Here is a 17,155-nt window from a genome sequence, read left to right on the forward strand (position 1 = left end):
AATCCATATGGTGTGTGCCTCACTGATTCTTTTCTATAGGCTATATGGTAAACATGGACCATTAATGATGAAAAGGTTGAATTACCTCAGATCCATAACATGGCTCACATAAAAAGATCAATATAAAAAACATAATTTATAAGACAATACAAAGTGTCATTACTGTTAAATAATTCAAACCGAAAACTTGCTCAAACTACAGTAATAGGCTAGTATTATGGTTAACGATATTTATAACTTATGAGTGATTTTTTTTTTTAATTCAGGTGCTCTGGGAAAGTTTATGAAAACAGTTATCACTTGATTTTCCGGGAAAATCAATCTATTTTAAAAAATCATATATATATATATATATATATATATATATATATATATATATATATATATATATATGTGTGTGTGTGTGTGTGTGTGTGTGTGTGTGTGTGTGTGTGTGTGTGTGTGTGTGTGTGTGTATGTATGTATGTATGTATGTGTATGTATGTATGTGTATGTGTATGTACGTATGTATAATAAAATTGTGTTACAGACGTACCTGTATTGTACTGCAGTTTAAGCTAGTCGTGTACATGAATGATTCCACTTAACTTTCGGAACTCTTCCTCTGTCCCCAGTTTCCAGCCGGAGGGAAATTATTGTAATGGTCCGTTAAAATCAAAATGGCAACTCTTCTGTCTCCGAGGCAGTGTGATAGCAATCCTGCAACACCCGGAGCACAGTCCTTAAAGGTGTGTACAACTTTTGTATGGTATATTTTGCCACATAGTCTCCCCGTTATTTGTGAATTATAAAAGAAATTCAGTTTAATTGAGTAGAAAATTCAAAATAAGCGCGCATCTCGCCATTTTCTTTGTGTCTTGCTAGGCTAATCACTCGGCCTGGCTGATTGTACAGCCATACAAACATAAAGATTGTTAAGGGTTAAATGTCTGTATTGTCAGCGTGTGGCTTAAGAAAAAAAACATTTTAAGTCTTATGGACATAACAGCACAATAATAATAAACAATCTAATATATGATATGTTTGGACGCGATAAATGCTACAACCGTGCAGAAAAACCAGCATCGCTCTCTGAGAACCAAAACAAATGCCTCCATAGTGTGCTAACTAGCTCATTTATTTTCCTCACAGACTAGCGTCACGCTGAAATTCCGAGAAAAAACAAACAAACAAAAAAAAAACCACACACAACAGAGTACGGTTTGTACTAGTGATGTTAACTGTTTATCAGGAGAAACTCAAAAGACGCAGCAGGAATAACATCACTGCAGGAAGGCTTACTGTATTTGTTCATACGTCATCGAGTTAATATCTTTTTAAATGTATTTTACACAATGTTGAGCTGTTTGGTAGCCAGAACAGTCTGCTATCATCAGTGAGCTGAGATAAATTATCAGACTCACTGAAAAGAGGCAGATTCCCATCATGAGTTTGTACTTTGTTTAGGATGACACTGAAGAGAATTCGAGTGATGGCAGCCAGGCACCCAAGAGACGCAGAATGGGTTCAGGAGACAGCTCGAGGAGCTGCGACACCAGCAGCCATGAAGTGGGGTACGAGCTTTACTGTGTTCAAGTCACTGATTTCATATCCTACTTGCCGAAGAGCATCACAACCGGACATGATAACATCTTCTGCAATTTGTTTTTAGATCTTAATATGGGGGGGAATGCACACATTTTCCTCAAATTAAATCAGCCAAGGTAATAATCGACATTGGAAACTTTAACACCACCAGCTAGCATCATAGTCATTGTATAGTGAGATCCCACGTTCCTCAACCATCAGTTGGCTGATACAATTTGTACAATTCTAAGTGAATAAAACACAAGTCTGCATTTAATATTGTAACTATATCTTCATGAACAGTATTTCTGATAACTGTATTTAATCTACAATATACTTTTTGTAATTTTGATTATAGATTTTTATTTTTTTAATCAAAACACTTTTGTGTTCTGCATATGCGAGGATTTACTTACACCAGAGCTGTGTTTATGGTTAGAAATTGTCTTTTAGCACCAAAGGCTTATCAAAGGCAGAGTGTGTGATGGGATTTTACTGATACCAGTGACTAAGTTGGGCTGTACCTGCCAATAACCGATTATGGTAAATAGTCTGCACTTATATAGAGCTTTTATTCGAAGTGCTTTACACTGTGTCTCATTCACCCGTTCACACACACACTCACACCAATGGTAGAAGAGTTGCCATGCAAGGCGCTAACTTGCCATCTGGAGCAGCTTGGGTTTCAGTGTCTGAAACAAGGACACTTTGGTATGTGGAGTCACGTGGGCCGGGAATCGAACCCCCAACCCTGCGATTAGTGGACAACCCGCTCTACCACCTGAGTCACAGCCACCCCATTAATTAACCGATAGTTTTTAAAATTTATACTGAATGAAAACATAACACTCAAAGTAAAATATTGCTGAGGTTTATTATCAAAATAATCAGTACTGACTGCATCATGAAAATGTACTGTACTTTTTTAATGAAATGAATAGTAATATATATTAGCTATTAATAAATATTAAAGCAAATAAAATATATACACCCAAACTGAACCAAAAAGTGTCACTCCAAATAACAAATAAAAATAGAGACATCCACTTAAGGCCTGAACCTCGTCGTATTTTTTTTAAGAAACTCAATTGTGTTGATTCGTATCGCACTAAACAACTGTTACTGTAAGCACCGCAACAGACTTTTAAAAATGGTCCTTGAAAAAATGCTGTGTGCATTCGTGCAAAATGCTGTGTGCGTTCAGCGCCCAAGTCCCACCCCCCTTAAAGTTCCTGGCTTTTGGAAAAAGTACCACCTCGCGAGTAGGAACTTTGAGGGGTAGATATTTTATCCAGATCTTAATTTAGACCCTGCTCCTTGCCGTGGGAACAGACCGAGTACCTCAAAAAGTCCCTAGTTCCTGGGGAAAGTTCCTGCAGTGGAAAAGCAGCAAACGTGGAGCTTGTGTAGCACAGACACATGACAGTGATTCATGACTGAAACTTTGTTTATATCCTAAAGGCTCCACTGTGTAGAAGGGGCTTGGGGAAACTGGCGCGAGTTGCTTAAAAGGTTTAGTTTAATTCACGTTTGTCATTATATGCCGTATTTGTACGATACCGTGTACCTTATGTTGTTTATTATAACAGGCGTGATGTGTTAGTAACAAGGCCATGCTGCTTGTAACTCGCAGTATAGACGTGGTGATAAACAATGGGAGCTCAAGTAAGATCTGTATTGTCTAATTAAAACACTATGATCAAAGTAAACATAAATAACTATGCTTAAAGCCAGTGAGTAACAGAAAGCATAAGGTGCAGTGAAAGGGAGATTTTATTATTAATTTAGGACTGTAGTTTATCAGTGCTTTTTTGTGCATCCATAAAAATAATGCATAAATGCTTGTATATTAGTCTGAAGTTTCTATTTGTAGCCCTCAGTTTATGGATTTATTTTAAATAAATGAAAAAATAGTACTAAAAATTTGTCTGAAATAGTACGGATTAATTGGCCAATTAATCGATTATGAAGTTGCAGCCCTACTTCTGAGCTTCTTAGGGAGGAAATGCAGATGTTGCAGTGTGCCAATTTCTGGCATGTTGCAAAAATCAAGTGTGTTTTGTTTGAAATTTAATAAGGGTTTAAAGGATTTTGAGCTGCAACAAATAATCGATTATGAAAATCGTTGTCTCATTACCGATTAGTTGGTCTGCGCGGTACATTTACTCATTACGTTACTTCTGTTCTGAAAACACTATGGAGATTAAATCTAAAATTTTGTCCCAAATGACCTAATGTGCACGTACACTATTCAATACCGTCTAGTGCAGTGTTTCTCAACCGGCGGTCCGCGGACCCCTAGTGGTCAGTGGTGTAATTGCAGGGTGTCCGTTGGAAAGTTTTAAAAATGTTTGAATAATATTATATATATTTTTTTGGTTAAATGTATCAAACCTTATTCAAATGAGATGTTTTAAAATTAATCAATTTGCTTGTTTGCAAATATCACGTTAGCTGAGCTGATGATCGTTCATTGTGGATTTATTTTAAATTTATTTACAAATGAAATGATAATTTGCAAAAACCTATGAGTGGTAGATAAGTTCAAGTGTCGCATTGATGGATAAAATAAGCAAAGGATAATTCAGAGAGTCAAATTAAAAAATAAAATCCTGAAATGTTTTGATTCAATTTTAATTCTCCAATGTTAATATTATTAATGTTAGATATTAATAATATAAAGAAACATATATAGAAATGACTGTTAAATATATAGCCTATAATTGTTGTGGAGTGAGGGGGTCCTTGTGGATTGTTCAAAATATTCTAGGGGTCCAAAGCTCACAAAAAGTTGAAAACCACTGGTCTAGTGTATGAATTTTAGAAAGGTAATATAATCTCAAACGGAACACATTAGTTTTTTACTAACCTGAAAGTTCCCCCCTGTCCGATTAATCGAAAAATAATCGGCTAACTAATCGATTATGAAAATAATCGTTAGTTGCAGCCCTAACAGGATTTCACATGATTACTAATGCCCTTAATTTATTTATTTTTTAAAAAAATTATTTTCAGTAGCTATAAGGCAAAGTGAGAAGTTAAGCATGGAGAAAAACTGCAACAGCAGTTTAATAATTATGCTAAAGTAATGCTTTATAAACCAGTTTTGATGTTTTTGTTTAGTAGTTTCAGTATTCTGTAATTAAGTTGATGTATTTACATTTTGTATTATCTATCAAAATACTATGATGTATCTTTGCCCAGCCCTTGTTATATGTACATTGTTAGAAGCCACTCAAGCACATCTATGTAGAGATTAATGAAAACTCGTTGTGGCTTTTTGGGTAATTTTGATGTTTCCACAAACCATTCCATTTATATACGAAATGTTCGAAACGTCCCCATACGTTTTATTTTATTGTACAGTGTTTCATTTCTCCTCCGCCTGACGTGAACTCTTCCATGTCTTGTTACAGAGCAACATATTTTCCTGCTGAGAATCTGACCGAGTACAAATGGCCTCCAGATGATACAGGAGAGTATTATATGTTGCAAGAACAAGTCAGCGAGTATTTAGGAGTTACCTCTTTTAAGCGGAAATATCCAGGTATTAGCAAAACCTGTATCCCACACACATGCATTAGCTTGTTTCCTCCTCCTGAATGGGATTACATGCAATAACTGATCTAGATTGTGATGTTCAAGGGTTCTTTCACATCTACCTTGTTCAGTGCAGACCAAACATTCGTTTTCTTTTTTTTGTAGTTCTGTCTGTTGTGATCAGTTTGAACACTCACTCACTCACTCACTCACTCACTCACTCACTCACTCAATAAAATAACTGAAATCTGGTCCTCCAAAAATCTGGTACTCTGTCCTCATCCAAGTTAACCATCATAAAACCGATTTTCAAAGGGCCACACAAAATGGCATGAAGGGCACTGAGTGCTTGTAGCACTGCGGTAGAGTTAGCATCAATTTCCAACAACTACCATGTGCAGAATAAAATATATTTATTTCTAAAGTAGGTGTAAATTAATGCACACATTTGTTTTTTTCCTTAAATGGCTTAAAGACATTTTAAAGAACCTTTTGGGGAACATCTCTATTATTAGCTAGTAGCCAGCAACTACATCCAGTGTTTGTTTTCTAATTAAAAATGCACTTGCATGGCCTGCTGAGGAAAACCAGCCCTCAGAACCAAGAAGTGTCCATAAAAACACACTCCTCCAAATTCCTGACCAATAGAAGAACACTTGCATGCAAATAACTGATTTTGCTCTGAATTTGTACAACAAATATGGTGTGTGTGTTCTTTTCTAGACTTGGAAAGAAGAGACTTATCTCACAAGGAAAAACTTTATCTTCGAGAACAGAATGTCATCACAGAGACACAGTGTACATTAGGTAAGCTTTAAGCTCTTCCCTAACATGTAGGGGTAAGAAATTTCAGTATGTCTGTGCAATATTTTGATATGTTACCACCATTCTAAACTGATTTCTTCCAATATTTTATTTGTAAATATGGAATTTTAAAAAACATACTCATATTGTGAAGGTATCTTCAAGTGTAGTGATCCTAGAGCTCGACCGACAGTGGATTTTACAGATAACTAGTTGGGCAGTACCTGCTGATAACATATCGGTTGATTAATTGGTTTTCATTCATCCATTTTAAAAAAAACAACACTCAAATAAAATATTGCTGAATTTTATTACGAAACAGTACTGACTGTACCATTAAAATGTTGTTTTTTTGTAAATGAAATAACTATTAATAAATAAAGTAAATAAAATGTATACATCCAAACTGAACCTAAAGTAAAACTTCAAATAAAAATAGACATCCAAAATGAATCACTTCAAAATGAAACACTTCAAATTACACAACAAAATTAGTCTCTAATAGTTTTTATTTTGCCTCTAGAGACCGCTCTCGTACTGCATAATGACACCGGACACTTCTCAGCTGCTCACGCTAAGTCGTAACCTGAAAAACCAACATTGTGGATTTTTGCCAACAACCGATATTTCCAGCAATCAGTTATCAGCAGATTAATCTGCAAAACTGATCAGTCAGTCGACTTTTAAGTGATACAATCGTCTTGTTTAATTTTTTTTTTTCTTTTTGTTTGCCCAACCTGCATGGCAAGTATACGTTTGTAATTCAGATGTGAACACATTTACATTTGTCCTCGGATCATTAATTAAAAGAGCTGGTGCCTGCATTTATATTTGATTTTGTTTTCACCAGGGCTTACGGCTTTACGCAGTGATGAGGTTATTGATCTGATGATTAAGGAATATCCAGCTAAACATGCAGAGTACTCTGTTATACTTCAAGAGCGGGAGCGACAGAGGATCACCAAAGAGTACTCCGTAAGCACTCTGAGTGCGGTAAGTAACATTTAGTTTTATAAATGGACAAGTTTTATTTCAAGTTTATTCAACTAACAGTTTTTTTAAACACAGTCAGAGAGAATTCCGGGCTGCGTACCTAGTAGCATGTCTATATAGTAATTGCACCAGTGGTGTGCCGACAAACTGGTACGGGAGAGTACAGTTTGGGACGGGACAGACGTGTTTGTGACTCTGCGGGTTTAATTAAATGTTGTGCACAATAATGTTTTTATTCACCTACATCAATGTGACTGTCAGTTACTGCGTTCCAGTTAAAAGATCAGATCTTCGGGTGTATTCTCCCAGTGTGAATCTGTGTAGGATCACCTCAATCTGCATCGGTGAAGGCTCTGTGCATTTATGTCAGTAGACCACTAACTCTAGCCAGCTATAGGGATGTCACGATACCAAAAATCTAATAGTCGGTACCGATACCACCAAAAGTACATGATACTCGATACCAAAGTTGATACCACGGTGTGGAATAAAAAAAGAATTCAAAAAATAAATAACTCTCCTCGAGGACATCCTCCTCTGGCTGATACTGGCAAAAAGAGAGAGAGAGAGGGGGATATTTTAGTTATCAAACACTGTCTGACAATGACTAATAAAACAATCAAGGTATTAAACAATGACGTTTAATGGCTACAAATGCTAAGGTGCACTCCTAAACATGCGTGAGTGAGTGCGTGCGTGCGCACACACGCACACCTTATACTCTGAATGCAGGCATTAGTTTAAATTCACTGATATGGTGGCAGGCCAAAAAGATTTATTAAAACTATGTAACATTTAAATAATTATTAGTGACATTAGGCTACATTTTGCTGACAGGATACGGGCTGAATGGCGATGCACGGTGGCCCATTAGGAGGTAGTTTATAATATTGCAATGTGTTAGCGTCGTTAAGAAATAACTGGCTATCGCTAACATTACATGGAGCATAACGTTAGCTGATTTCACGGCCACAATGCCAGCTGCCTCAAACAGACATAATATAGGACCGTCTTTCAGGTGCTTCGCCAAATTCCAGGTGTTTCCTCACTTTGTTTGAAATGAATGATAGCATCAGTTACACACATTGGCTTCAGAGCATCAATTATGTTTGTTGTCATCCACCTCAAATGTGAAGTATTTCCATATTTCCTTTCCTCTCAACGAATCGGGCCGGAGCTAAACTTGTCACCATCGTCTGTAGTTTTTCCCTGTGTGCTTGTGGGCGTTTTTCTTCTTCTTTACCATTTGTGGACTGACTAAAACTCTTGCTGCCCCCTTCAAGTCCGGAAGAATTGCAACCTCGGTTACCAACGGTACCTATGCTACTGCAGAAAAACAAGTACCGTCACGTTTTAAGAATGTTGGTACCAACTTGGTACAGAATTAACGGTTCTCGTGACATGCCTAGTGTGAAGTGAACGCATCGTGCATCGATGCATAGTGTGCATTTCTGACAGTAAGGACCAACTAATCAACTGTGTTATTGCATCATAAAATATGGAATCACTGCTGTTTGGAAACGGAGCTGAACAGTGGAGCTCGCCACCGCTAGGCTAATGGATAAGGGCGATGCTATAACAGAAGAGACAAAAGCAGCTGTCTCTCATCTCTCATTCATTTAAAGATTTGTTAGCAGACCACAAGATTAAAATGGTTGAAACGGTCCGTGCAGGTACATATTGCAGGACAGTTCTGCCTGAAAATAAATGCAGTGGAAGACTGATGTAAAAAATTGTTTGTGACAGGCTTTCTCCAACACAAACAATATTTGAAATCTGATCACAAGTGGTCACTGGAGACACATTCATAATGCTAGGTGTGAACGCTATGCGTCACGGCTGTCCGTTTGTGATCCAATCACCCTGGATGCATAACGGAGCCTTAGTTACAAATCATTAATCACTCACTAACTCATGCCTGATATAAAATAGTAAAATACAGAGAAACACACGAACACATGCTCTTATTCACCAGCAGAGCTTCACAACCGGATAACAAGGTTAAATCGTATGACTGTCATTCATTTGCTTCAAACTAGTTCGAACAAATAAATGCCTTTCTGTACCTGTTCATAGTATAGAGTGTTAATTCATTCATCCAAAAGGTAATTAGCCACTGTAACTTTAAGGTAAAAGGCAACAGTTTAAGCTTAAGCAGTTTCAACAAGGCCTTGACTTGTTCCTTTTGTACTTTTGTTTATATTCCAGCCTACTTTTTATTTATTTAAATGCATTTTTTGTATCTTTGTTTCTGTAGCAATTGCAGCAGCAAAATCCTCAAAAGGTTGAAGCCAGCAAAGTGCCAGAGTACATCAAGAAAGCTGCTAAAAAAGCAGCAGAATTCAACAGTAACTTCAACAGAGAGCGCATGGAGGAAAGAAGAGCCTACTTTGATCTTCAGACACACGTAAGACTGTGTGCACAGGAGAGTGAAATACACTGATCACATCTGCACATCCTTCTTTTCATTCAGATACAAGAGGAACACCTGATTATGTGCTGAAATGTATAGTGAACGCTACACTGGTTTCATTAGAAAGATGTGGTTAGATGTCTGCCTTTATATGTGTGTGTGTATATATATATATATATATATATATATATATATATATATATATATATATATATATATATATATATATATATATATATATATAAATAAGTAGATCAGGCTTTAATTGTGTAAATTGCATTATAATCTAAACTACACAGATCAGCTTCCAACTTCAGACAGAAGCATCTGTACTGCCTCAGAGGCATCGTTACTGTTGGGCTAGGTTGCATGAGTTTTAAAAAATTAAGCACTTACTGTGCACATTCTTAACTACTAATATTTAGTAGTAATAATTTTAATTTATAACGCTTTGATCACATATAAGCTATGGAACTGGTTTTCTTTATTCCGGTGTCAACAACACAATCATACATTTAGATTTTTAAAAATTATTATTTTGTGCTAAAAGTCCTTGGATCTAGGCTGTTGTGTATATATGATTGTGCTTCAGGTGATTTTTATTTCTAAGCTAGGATGTTTTTAGTGGCTTTATACTGCAAATTACATCCCTGAATTTCTTTAGCCAGTATATTGAACTGAAATATTGCATCTCTGTAAATTTGGTTTGTCTTGTTTTGATCTCACAAACAGCTTGTCCTTTTTCCATGCAGATAATTCAGGTACCTCAAGGGAAATACAAAGTCCTCCCACCAGAAAGGACAAAGACTGGGCCCTACCCAGTTTCCCTCATCCCAGGACAGTTCCAGGAATACTATAAAAGGTGTGGTGATGACGATGATCTTATTTCTAAATTAGCTCTGTATTGTTTCTAGTTGCACTTATTAAACCTAATCGGGGAGGTGACAGTAACCGTGTAGCCTCCCTGTGCTCCCAATGCTGTAAACATTAACCAGTGGTGCTAACTGAGCTAAAGTTGGCCTATAAATGTTTTTATGGACTGTGCTTGCAGGTATTCTCCAAATGAGCTGCGGTACCTGCCATTAAACACAGCTTTGTATGAACCTCCACTGGACCCTGAACTGCCTGCCCCAGACAGCGATGGTGACTCGGATGATGGCGAAAATGGAAAGGGGGATGACGGCAAGAAAAACAAGGGCTCATCTGTAAGATTTAAACTTCTCATTGTATGTTTCTATCAGCTGTAGATGGGATGCTATATTCACAGAATTATAACCTTAAAACCTGAAAATAACCATCTTACGTTTTAATTATGGTACCTGCTTACAACTTTATATTTTCAGAAGAGGATAACATTAAACGTTGTTAAACACTCCCTTGGCTGGTATTACATTTTTTGGTTGGGGAAACTAAGATGGTTTTAAAAACAGCCCAGTTACTACATAAAATATTATTCACAATATCATCTAGAAATTGCAAGTTTGAATCCTGATGATCCCACAGCCATCTGTATGTATGAGCCCATGAGAGTAAAATTGGCCATGACTAAAATTAGGGAGAAAATCAGGGGGATAATAACCCAGCCCAGTTAAGACACTTGCATCAGTATGCATATAGGTTGATTTTAATCACATTTCAGATCCTGCCATGGTGATATTAATAGCTGACAATATTCAGTATAAGAGGAATTTTAGACTTTTGTGGTTTCCATACAGGACAGTTCAACAGGAAATACCTCTGACGGAGACAGCCAGGACAGTGCAGTCCAGTCCAAAGGCAAAAGCAAAGATGGCACTTCACGCACCCTCCAACACAAATCTGTTCCTGGGTACAAGGTAGAAGACAAAAGCCCCTGATTTTTTTTTTCTTCCCCTTATTTTGCCCTTTCAGTTTTTCTAGCACTTTCAAATGAGACCTCCACCTCTTTTCATCTGACCTGAGTCTAAATGATGCTATAATCTTAAACGACCAACTCACACACACACACACATGCAGGCAATTTTTTCGGGACTGCAATCATCAAGGGAACTTTATTTTCCAAGAGTGGTACTTGTTTGGTACCATTCAGCCTTTTGAAAGGTCACTTTTTTCAACACAGACTTTGGGAGCAATAATGTTCATGCCAGTAATGTGGCACTGGTTTTACTTTAAGGTTTTAATGCTGAGTTGCACACGTTGGTTTTTCTTTCTTTTTAAAAAAAAATAAAATACATATATTTACCCCTACCATTTAAATATTACTTTAGATGTTATGAAATACCTCCTGGTCAGTTAAGCTGAAAGACAATAGCGGAGACATGATTGGCTGCTAATTTCCAAGGATTTATATTTATTATCTGTAGAAATGAAAGCTATGTATTCTTCTTCGTAAAGGAGAATTCCTTTAAAAAATAAATGTCAGCGATGTAAAAACCATGCAAGATAAATTTAAAAGATCAAGTTTTGTACCTGCATTTTATTTGGCTAAAAACCAAGTGAATTTTCAGAATAATTGGGTAAAGAAACAGTTAAGAATAACACAATGTGGGTCATTTTGGATGGAATTCACCTGCAAGTTGTTGAAGCATGTAAGTGTTGAAACTCCTGTTTGACATGAAACAGTTTTGGTAAAATGGATGGCAATGATTTTGTAGTCGACCAGCCAAGCCATGTTTGGTTTCCGTTTTGCTTCTGGCTTTTCACTGCAGTGTATCCGGTAGCTGTTATTAGTTACGTTTGCCTTGTAACTCCAAAACTACGAAAGGAAATTTAAGACACCAAGCATATCTTGGCTGATCAGCATTTTTTTGTGCTATTGTCAAAGCAGTTTGGATCAACAAAAGGTATACCTTCACAAATAGGACAAGCACTGTTTTGGGGGTCGGGGGAACCCCTGAAATCTTTTCTTTTGAGAACTTATCGTAAAAAAGATCACACTTTGCACATCTCTAATAATCAGTATTTAGTAACTATTCTAATACTCTCATGCTTTGTTCTGTAGTTAACATTGCAACATTCTGTAGTTGACATTCTGCCTGTATACCTGTATTGTTTTCTTAGCATAGTTTTTTATAGAGGGCTACTTTAGATGTAAATTCAAATAATTCTTCTATTTTTGCATGAAGGAGCATCAAATGAGTTAACAAATCCATCACGTTTATTCTAACATATCTACCTCGTGAAACAGACTCTATTGAATAGACCTCAAACCTGGAAACGTTTTCTAGGGCTACATGATTCTTAATGAAATAAATGTAATACATTTTTTGGACTTGGAATTGAGATCATGATTCTCACTCAAGATTCTTTGACCAGTTTTGTAACGAACAATGTGTATTAAAATATTTTTGCAGAATGTGGTAGCTGCATTTTCCGAACATATTTGTGAATGACCTATGAATGATGTAATGAAACATTTGTACTGCGATAGCCTAAATAACAAAAATAACAGCCAATTAGTATAAAATTGCAGTCATGTTAAGGTGCCAAGAGTGCACGGTGTGCCCTCCGAAAATGAAAAATAAACCAGCCATATTAACAGCTGGTTAAATCACTAGTTGTGTCACTGTTTCAGTTCTCCTGTTAGTAGTAACACAATCAATAGTAACACTTTTAATATGCACTACGTAATATTAAACATATATTCCGTCTCACTACAAGCTGCTGTTGGGGAAAGTAAAAAATCACTTGCAGTTTAGTGTTCCAGTGTTCCCAAACCAATACCCCCCCCCCCCCCCCCCCCCCCGTACAGAAGATACTGACTAAAATTCAATTATTTTTAATAATTTTGTGTAAATCACGCTAGGTACAGCTTCTGTTGATCCATTTTCTGTACAGGATGATAACTTTTCATCTCTTCTAAGGTTTCTTGTGTCCTGTTGAGTGTTACAGTGCAACTGCTATGTCTTTTACAGTGATATTGTTTTCCCCTTTTGTAATGCATTTAACTGCATGGGAACATCTCTTACTGTGACAGAATGAAGGCTTATATCCTCATGTTAACTTAACTGTGAGCTTTATCAGCGAATATTTATCAGACCTGCAACTTGCCTACCCACTTTGCATTTGCTGATGTCCTGACACTGCTCTTTCTAGCAGTTTTTATAGTGTGCTCTTTGACCGGTGAGACCTGCATATTAGTCAAGCATTTGAATAAAAAGATTTTAAAGAAAGTAGATTGCAGAGATTTTTTAATGATGTGAGCACTAAAGGAAAATATTCAGCCTATTTTCAGATCAAGTGTTTCATGTGTGCTCTTAAAGCATGAAATATGAAATGCTTTTTTTTCTGCTTTTCATCTTTAGTCATGACTTAGTTTTTTTTGTTTGTTTTTTTGTTTGTTTGTTTTTAAATATCGGCCTGAGAGGTTATGCAAAACTTTGCAAAGGCATTGCTTTGGTAAAGGGAAGCTCATGAGCCCTAACTGATGTTAAACAAATAAACAGTTTTCCTACTTGGGTAAAAACTGCCCAGTGTGTTTGCACATAATAGTCTATTTATATTTCTTGTTTTGTTTAAGATTGAATATTTACTGAAATAAAGGATCATGATATTGCTGGAGTTTGATTTTTTTTAAAAAGTGCACACAAAACAGAATAGGTTTGGTTTCAATTTTGAGATGCTTTTTTAATGTATACAAAAATACAAATCCAACACATGCTTTCTATGTTGAAGACACCAATAATAATGCTATACTGTGAGAAAAGTGCTGTATGATGTCATTTGATTATGAAATTGGTATTATATTGCCAAACCCTGCTAGCTTGTGTTATATGGGTCTACTGACACTCAGTTTAACTGAAAACATTACACATATTATGGTGTTTAGGTTACTGTACATTGTTTAAAACCTATGGCCATAACTGAAGACCTAAAATTGAATCTTATTAGTATGTTGCTGTTTGAGGCCCATGACCACAGAGTCTTATGGGAATTGTAGGACCTTTTGGTTGCCATGGCTTTTATAGCATTGCTCTGCCCTTGCAGCCTAAGGTCATTCCCAATGCTATATGTGGCATATGCCAGAAGGGTAAGGAGTCCAACAAGAAGGGCAAACCAGAGGCACTCATCCACTGCTCTCAATGCCAGAACAGCGGTAAGTAAATATGTCAAATGTACTTTATTTCTTAAATGTTTATTTAAAAGACATACCTAAGTAACACTGTACATTAGGTTAATTACAGCATTTTTAGAAAAAGGCTTTCTGAGAGACCTGGACCTGGAACCTATGATTAGATTTTTTTTGTGTGTGCTTATTCTAACAATGGTTGGTTTTCATGGGGCTCCAATTGAAACCATTTTTTAAAAATTGTTCTTATTATTTCAAAGTAAAATGAAATATGAATAATTGAGATTTAGATTTATTTACTTAATTTAAGTTAAATCACAAAACTTTTGCAGTAGCCTGTATTATTGATTGGTTTAAAAGCTTTGACTTATTCTAATAATTTATTTGGGAGTTATTTATTTATAGGCAGGTTGACCATCTGTTTACATCATGCTTCTTTCCATCTCTGGTCGTTTATGATGAGAGTGCAGTTTGTGTGTGCTGAGGGAGACCTGTTTGTGTATTCAGGTCACCCGTCCTGCTTGGACATGAGCGCAGAGCTGGTGGCGTTAATAAAGACCTACCCCTGGCAGTGTATGGAGTGTAAGACTTGCACAGTGTGTGAGCAGCCCCATCACGAGGAGGAAATGATGTTCTGTGATAAGTGTGACCGAGGTTTCCACACCTTCTGCGTGGGAATGGAATCTATTCCCTTGGGTAAGAGTCTCCCATTGATTTGGTTTGTTGACTAAAGTTAATAGTGCACTTTGACACCATGGAAACGTACTTAAGGTACTCGTAGCTACTACATTAACAGATGAGTATTTTCTAACATCTAGAGTAATGTTTGCGTACTGCACGCTTTTCAAGTTACTTGGAAATAACCTTATAACTAATATTTTTTCTTTTTTTCTTTTTTTTTCCCCACCCTGATCATGATGAACAACCAACAGTTCTATGAGCTAGTTGATTTAAGTTAGATCCTTGTACACCATCCTGTGATCTTCAGTAGGGATGGGCAATATGAACTTAAAACTATATCCCAATATTTTCTGGTATTTATTGCGATAAGGATATATAAAATAGTACCCATACACCACTGTTTTTGGCTACAAGTGACCATTGCATGCAGTCTTGAGAGCCTCAGAAACACAAACCTTGATCTAAAAGTAGAACTGATTTTCTGTAACCAAACCAGTTCCTGATTGTAGAGGTAGCTCCTCGTTTAGCGATAAACTCCTCCTCAGCTTCACGTCTGCCTTCCGCCATACTTGTTTTCGCTCTGCACATGAGTCATCGACAAGGCGTTATTATCACGGGAAGACTAATTCTTATTGTGGGGAGAATTTCTACCGGTATATCGCAAATGATAAGATATTGCCCATCCCTAATCTTCAGCTGCATTCTAGATTAATTATTCAACTGCTTTCCCTGTAGAACAGTTTTCAGTGCTTTGTTGTGGAACTACTGAATGCCTATGTTGGATTGGTTGTTACCTAAAATTAACTGTACTCTGTATTTTTATTCTAGGATGCTGGGTTTGTGATTGCTGCCACAAAGACGTTTCATCACCTAAGAAAAAAGTCACTGGCAAAATGGCAAAAAAATCCAAATAAGATTAAATGAAAAATGTCAACCAGGTGCTAGTGTGTGTGTGTGGTAGCTTTGGTATTTCTCTGTTGTTGTAACTGAAAGACTAAACATGCAATAATTTGTGTGTGTGTGTGTTTTCTATTTCTTATTTGGTTATTAACACCAAATATTTTAAATTCTTTGTAAAATAAAGTGAAAAATTAAATGTCACTGTGCTGTGGATCTCCTTTCATTCTGTAGTCAGATGATCTGATGATACTGATCTGTTCACTGAACATTGTTGCTCATCATGGTCAAGAGGTACCAAACGGCAGGTCAATGAAATAAAGAAAGCAATTAAATTCTGCTTGTGGTTACCATCTTGTATGCTGATTCATAAAGATGCATTTAGTAACCCCCAGTTTAAAGGTTCTGACTAAGTTAAGCAGTAAAGTCAGCAGAAAATTTGGTACTATGTAAAATACATAAGAATGTGAATGAGAAGCCATGTAGGCTTCTCGCAAACATGATTTTTGATAGTGTGATTCTGATGAACGTCCACTAGATGGAGACAGCACCTATTGTACTATGTGATAAGCCAGAGCCATATCACCCTGCAGCTCTGGCCTGGTTTTCCAATGAAGCTAAGCAGGGTTGAGCCTGGCCAGTACCTGGATAGGAGACCTCCTCGGGAAAACTAAGGTTGCTTTTGGAAGTGGTATTAGGATGGCCTGCAGGAGTGGCTCTGGTCTGTGTGGGACCTAATGCCCCAGTATAGTGACAGGGAGTATACTGTAGAAAAAAAAAAAAAAAATACAGCACCATCTTTCGGAGAAATACGTTAAACTGAGGTCCTGACTCTCTGTGGTCATTAAAAAAAGAGTAGGGGTATAACCCCGGTCTTCTGGCAAAATTCCCTCATTGGCCCTTATCTATCATGGCCCCCTAATAATAACCATCTCTGAATTCTCTACATCACTCTCCTCTCCACCAATAGCTGGTATGTGGTGGACCACCCTTATATAATTTAAATCCCATTACAAGCTTGAAATGAAAGCTTTCCATTTTCCCTGCATGCCTGAGTACAGGATTTGTGTAACAGCAGTGTTTCCATATGCTCTGTTTTGGTGCTGGATAAACTAAGTGGCAGTTCAGCTGTAACGATTTCCCTTATGCATAGTTGAACAGTAGACCTTAAATCTCCAGCACCTGCCTCACACCTGTCACTACTGCACAATGAC

General features: G+C 36.9%; 1 protein-coding gene across 1 annotated transcript; it reads left to right on the forward strand.

Annotated features, from left to right (window-relative positions):
* The first annotated feature begins 598 nt into the window (after positions 1–598).
* On the forward strand, positions 599–16,145 carry phf10 (PHD finger protein 10). The gene is made up of 12 exons (XM_017464106.3): positions 599–728; positions 1,447–1,553; positions 4,983–5,113; positions 5,830–5,913; positions 6,761–6,903; positions 9,161–9,310; positions 10,069–10,178; positions 10,368–10,521; positions 11,032–11,151; positions 14,282–14,390; positions 14,871–15,059; positions 15,873–16,145. Exons 1-12 carry the CDS (start codon positions 660–662, stop codon positions 15,956–15,958), a joined length of 1,452 nt encoding a protein of 483 aa, XP_017319595.1. The 5' UTR covers positions 599–659; the 3' UTR covers positions 15,959–16,145.
* The last annotated feature ends 1,010 nt before the right edge of the window (positions 16,146–17,155 follow it).

This window comes from Ictalurus punctatus, chromosome 3 (assembly GCF_001660625.3).
Source record: "Ictalurus punctatus breed USDA103 chromosome 3, Coco_2.0, whole genome shotgun sequence".
Lineage (NCBI taxonomy): Eukaryota > Metazoa > Chordata > Actinopteri > Siluriformes > Ictaluridae > Ictalurus > Ictalurus punctatus.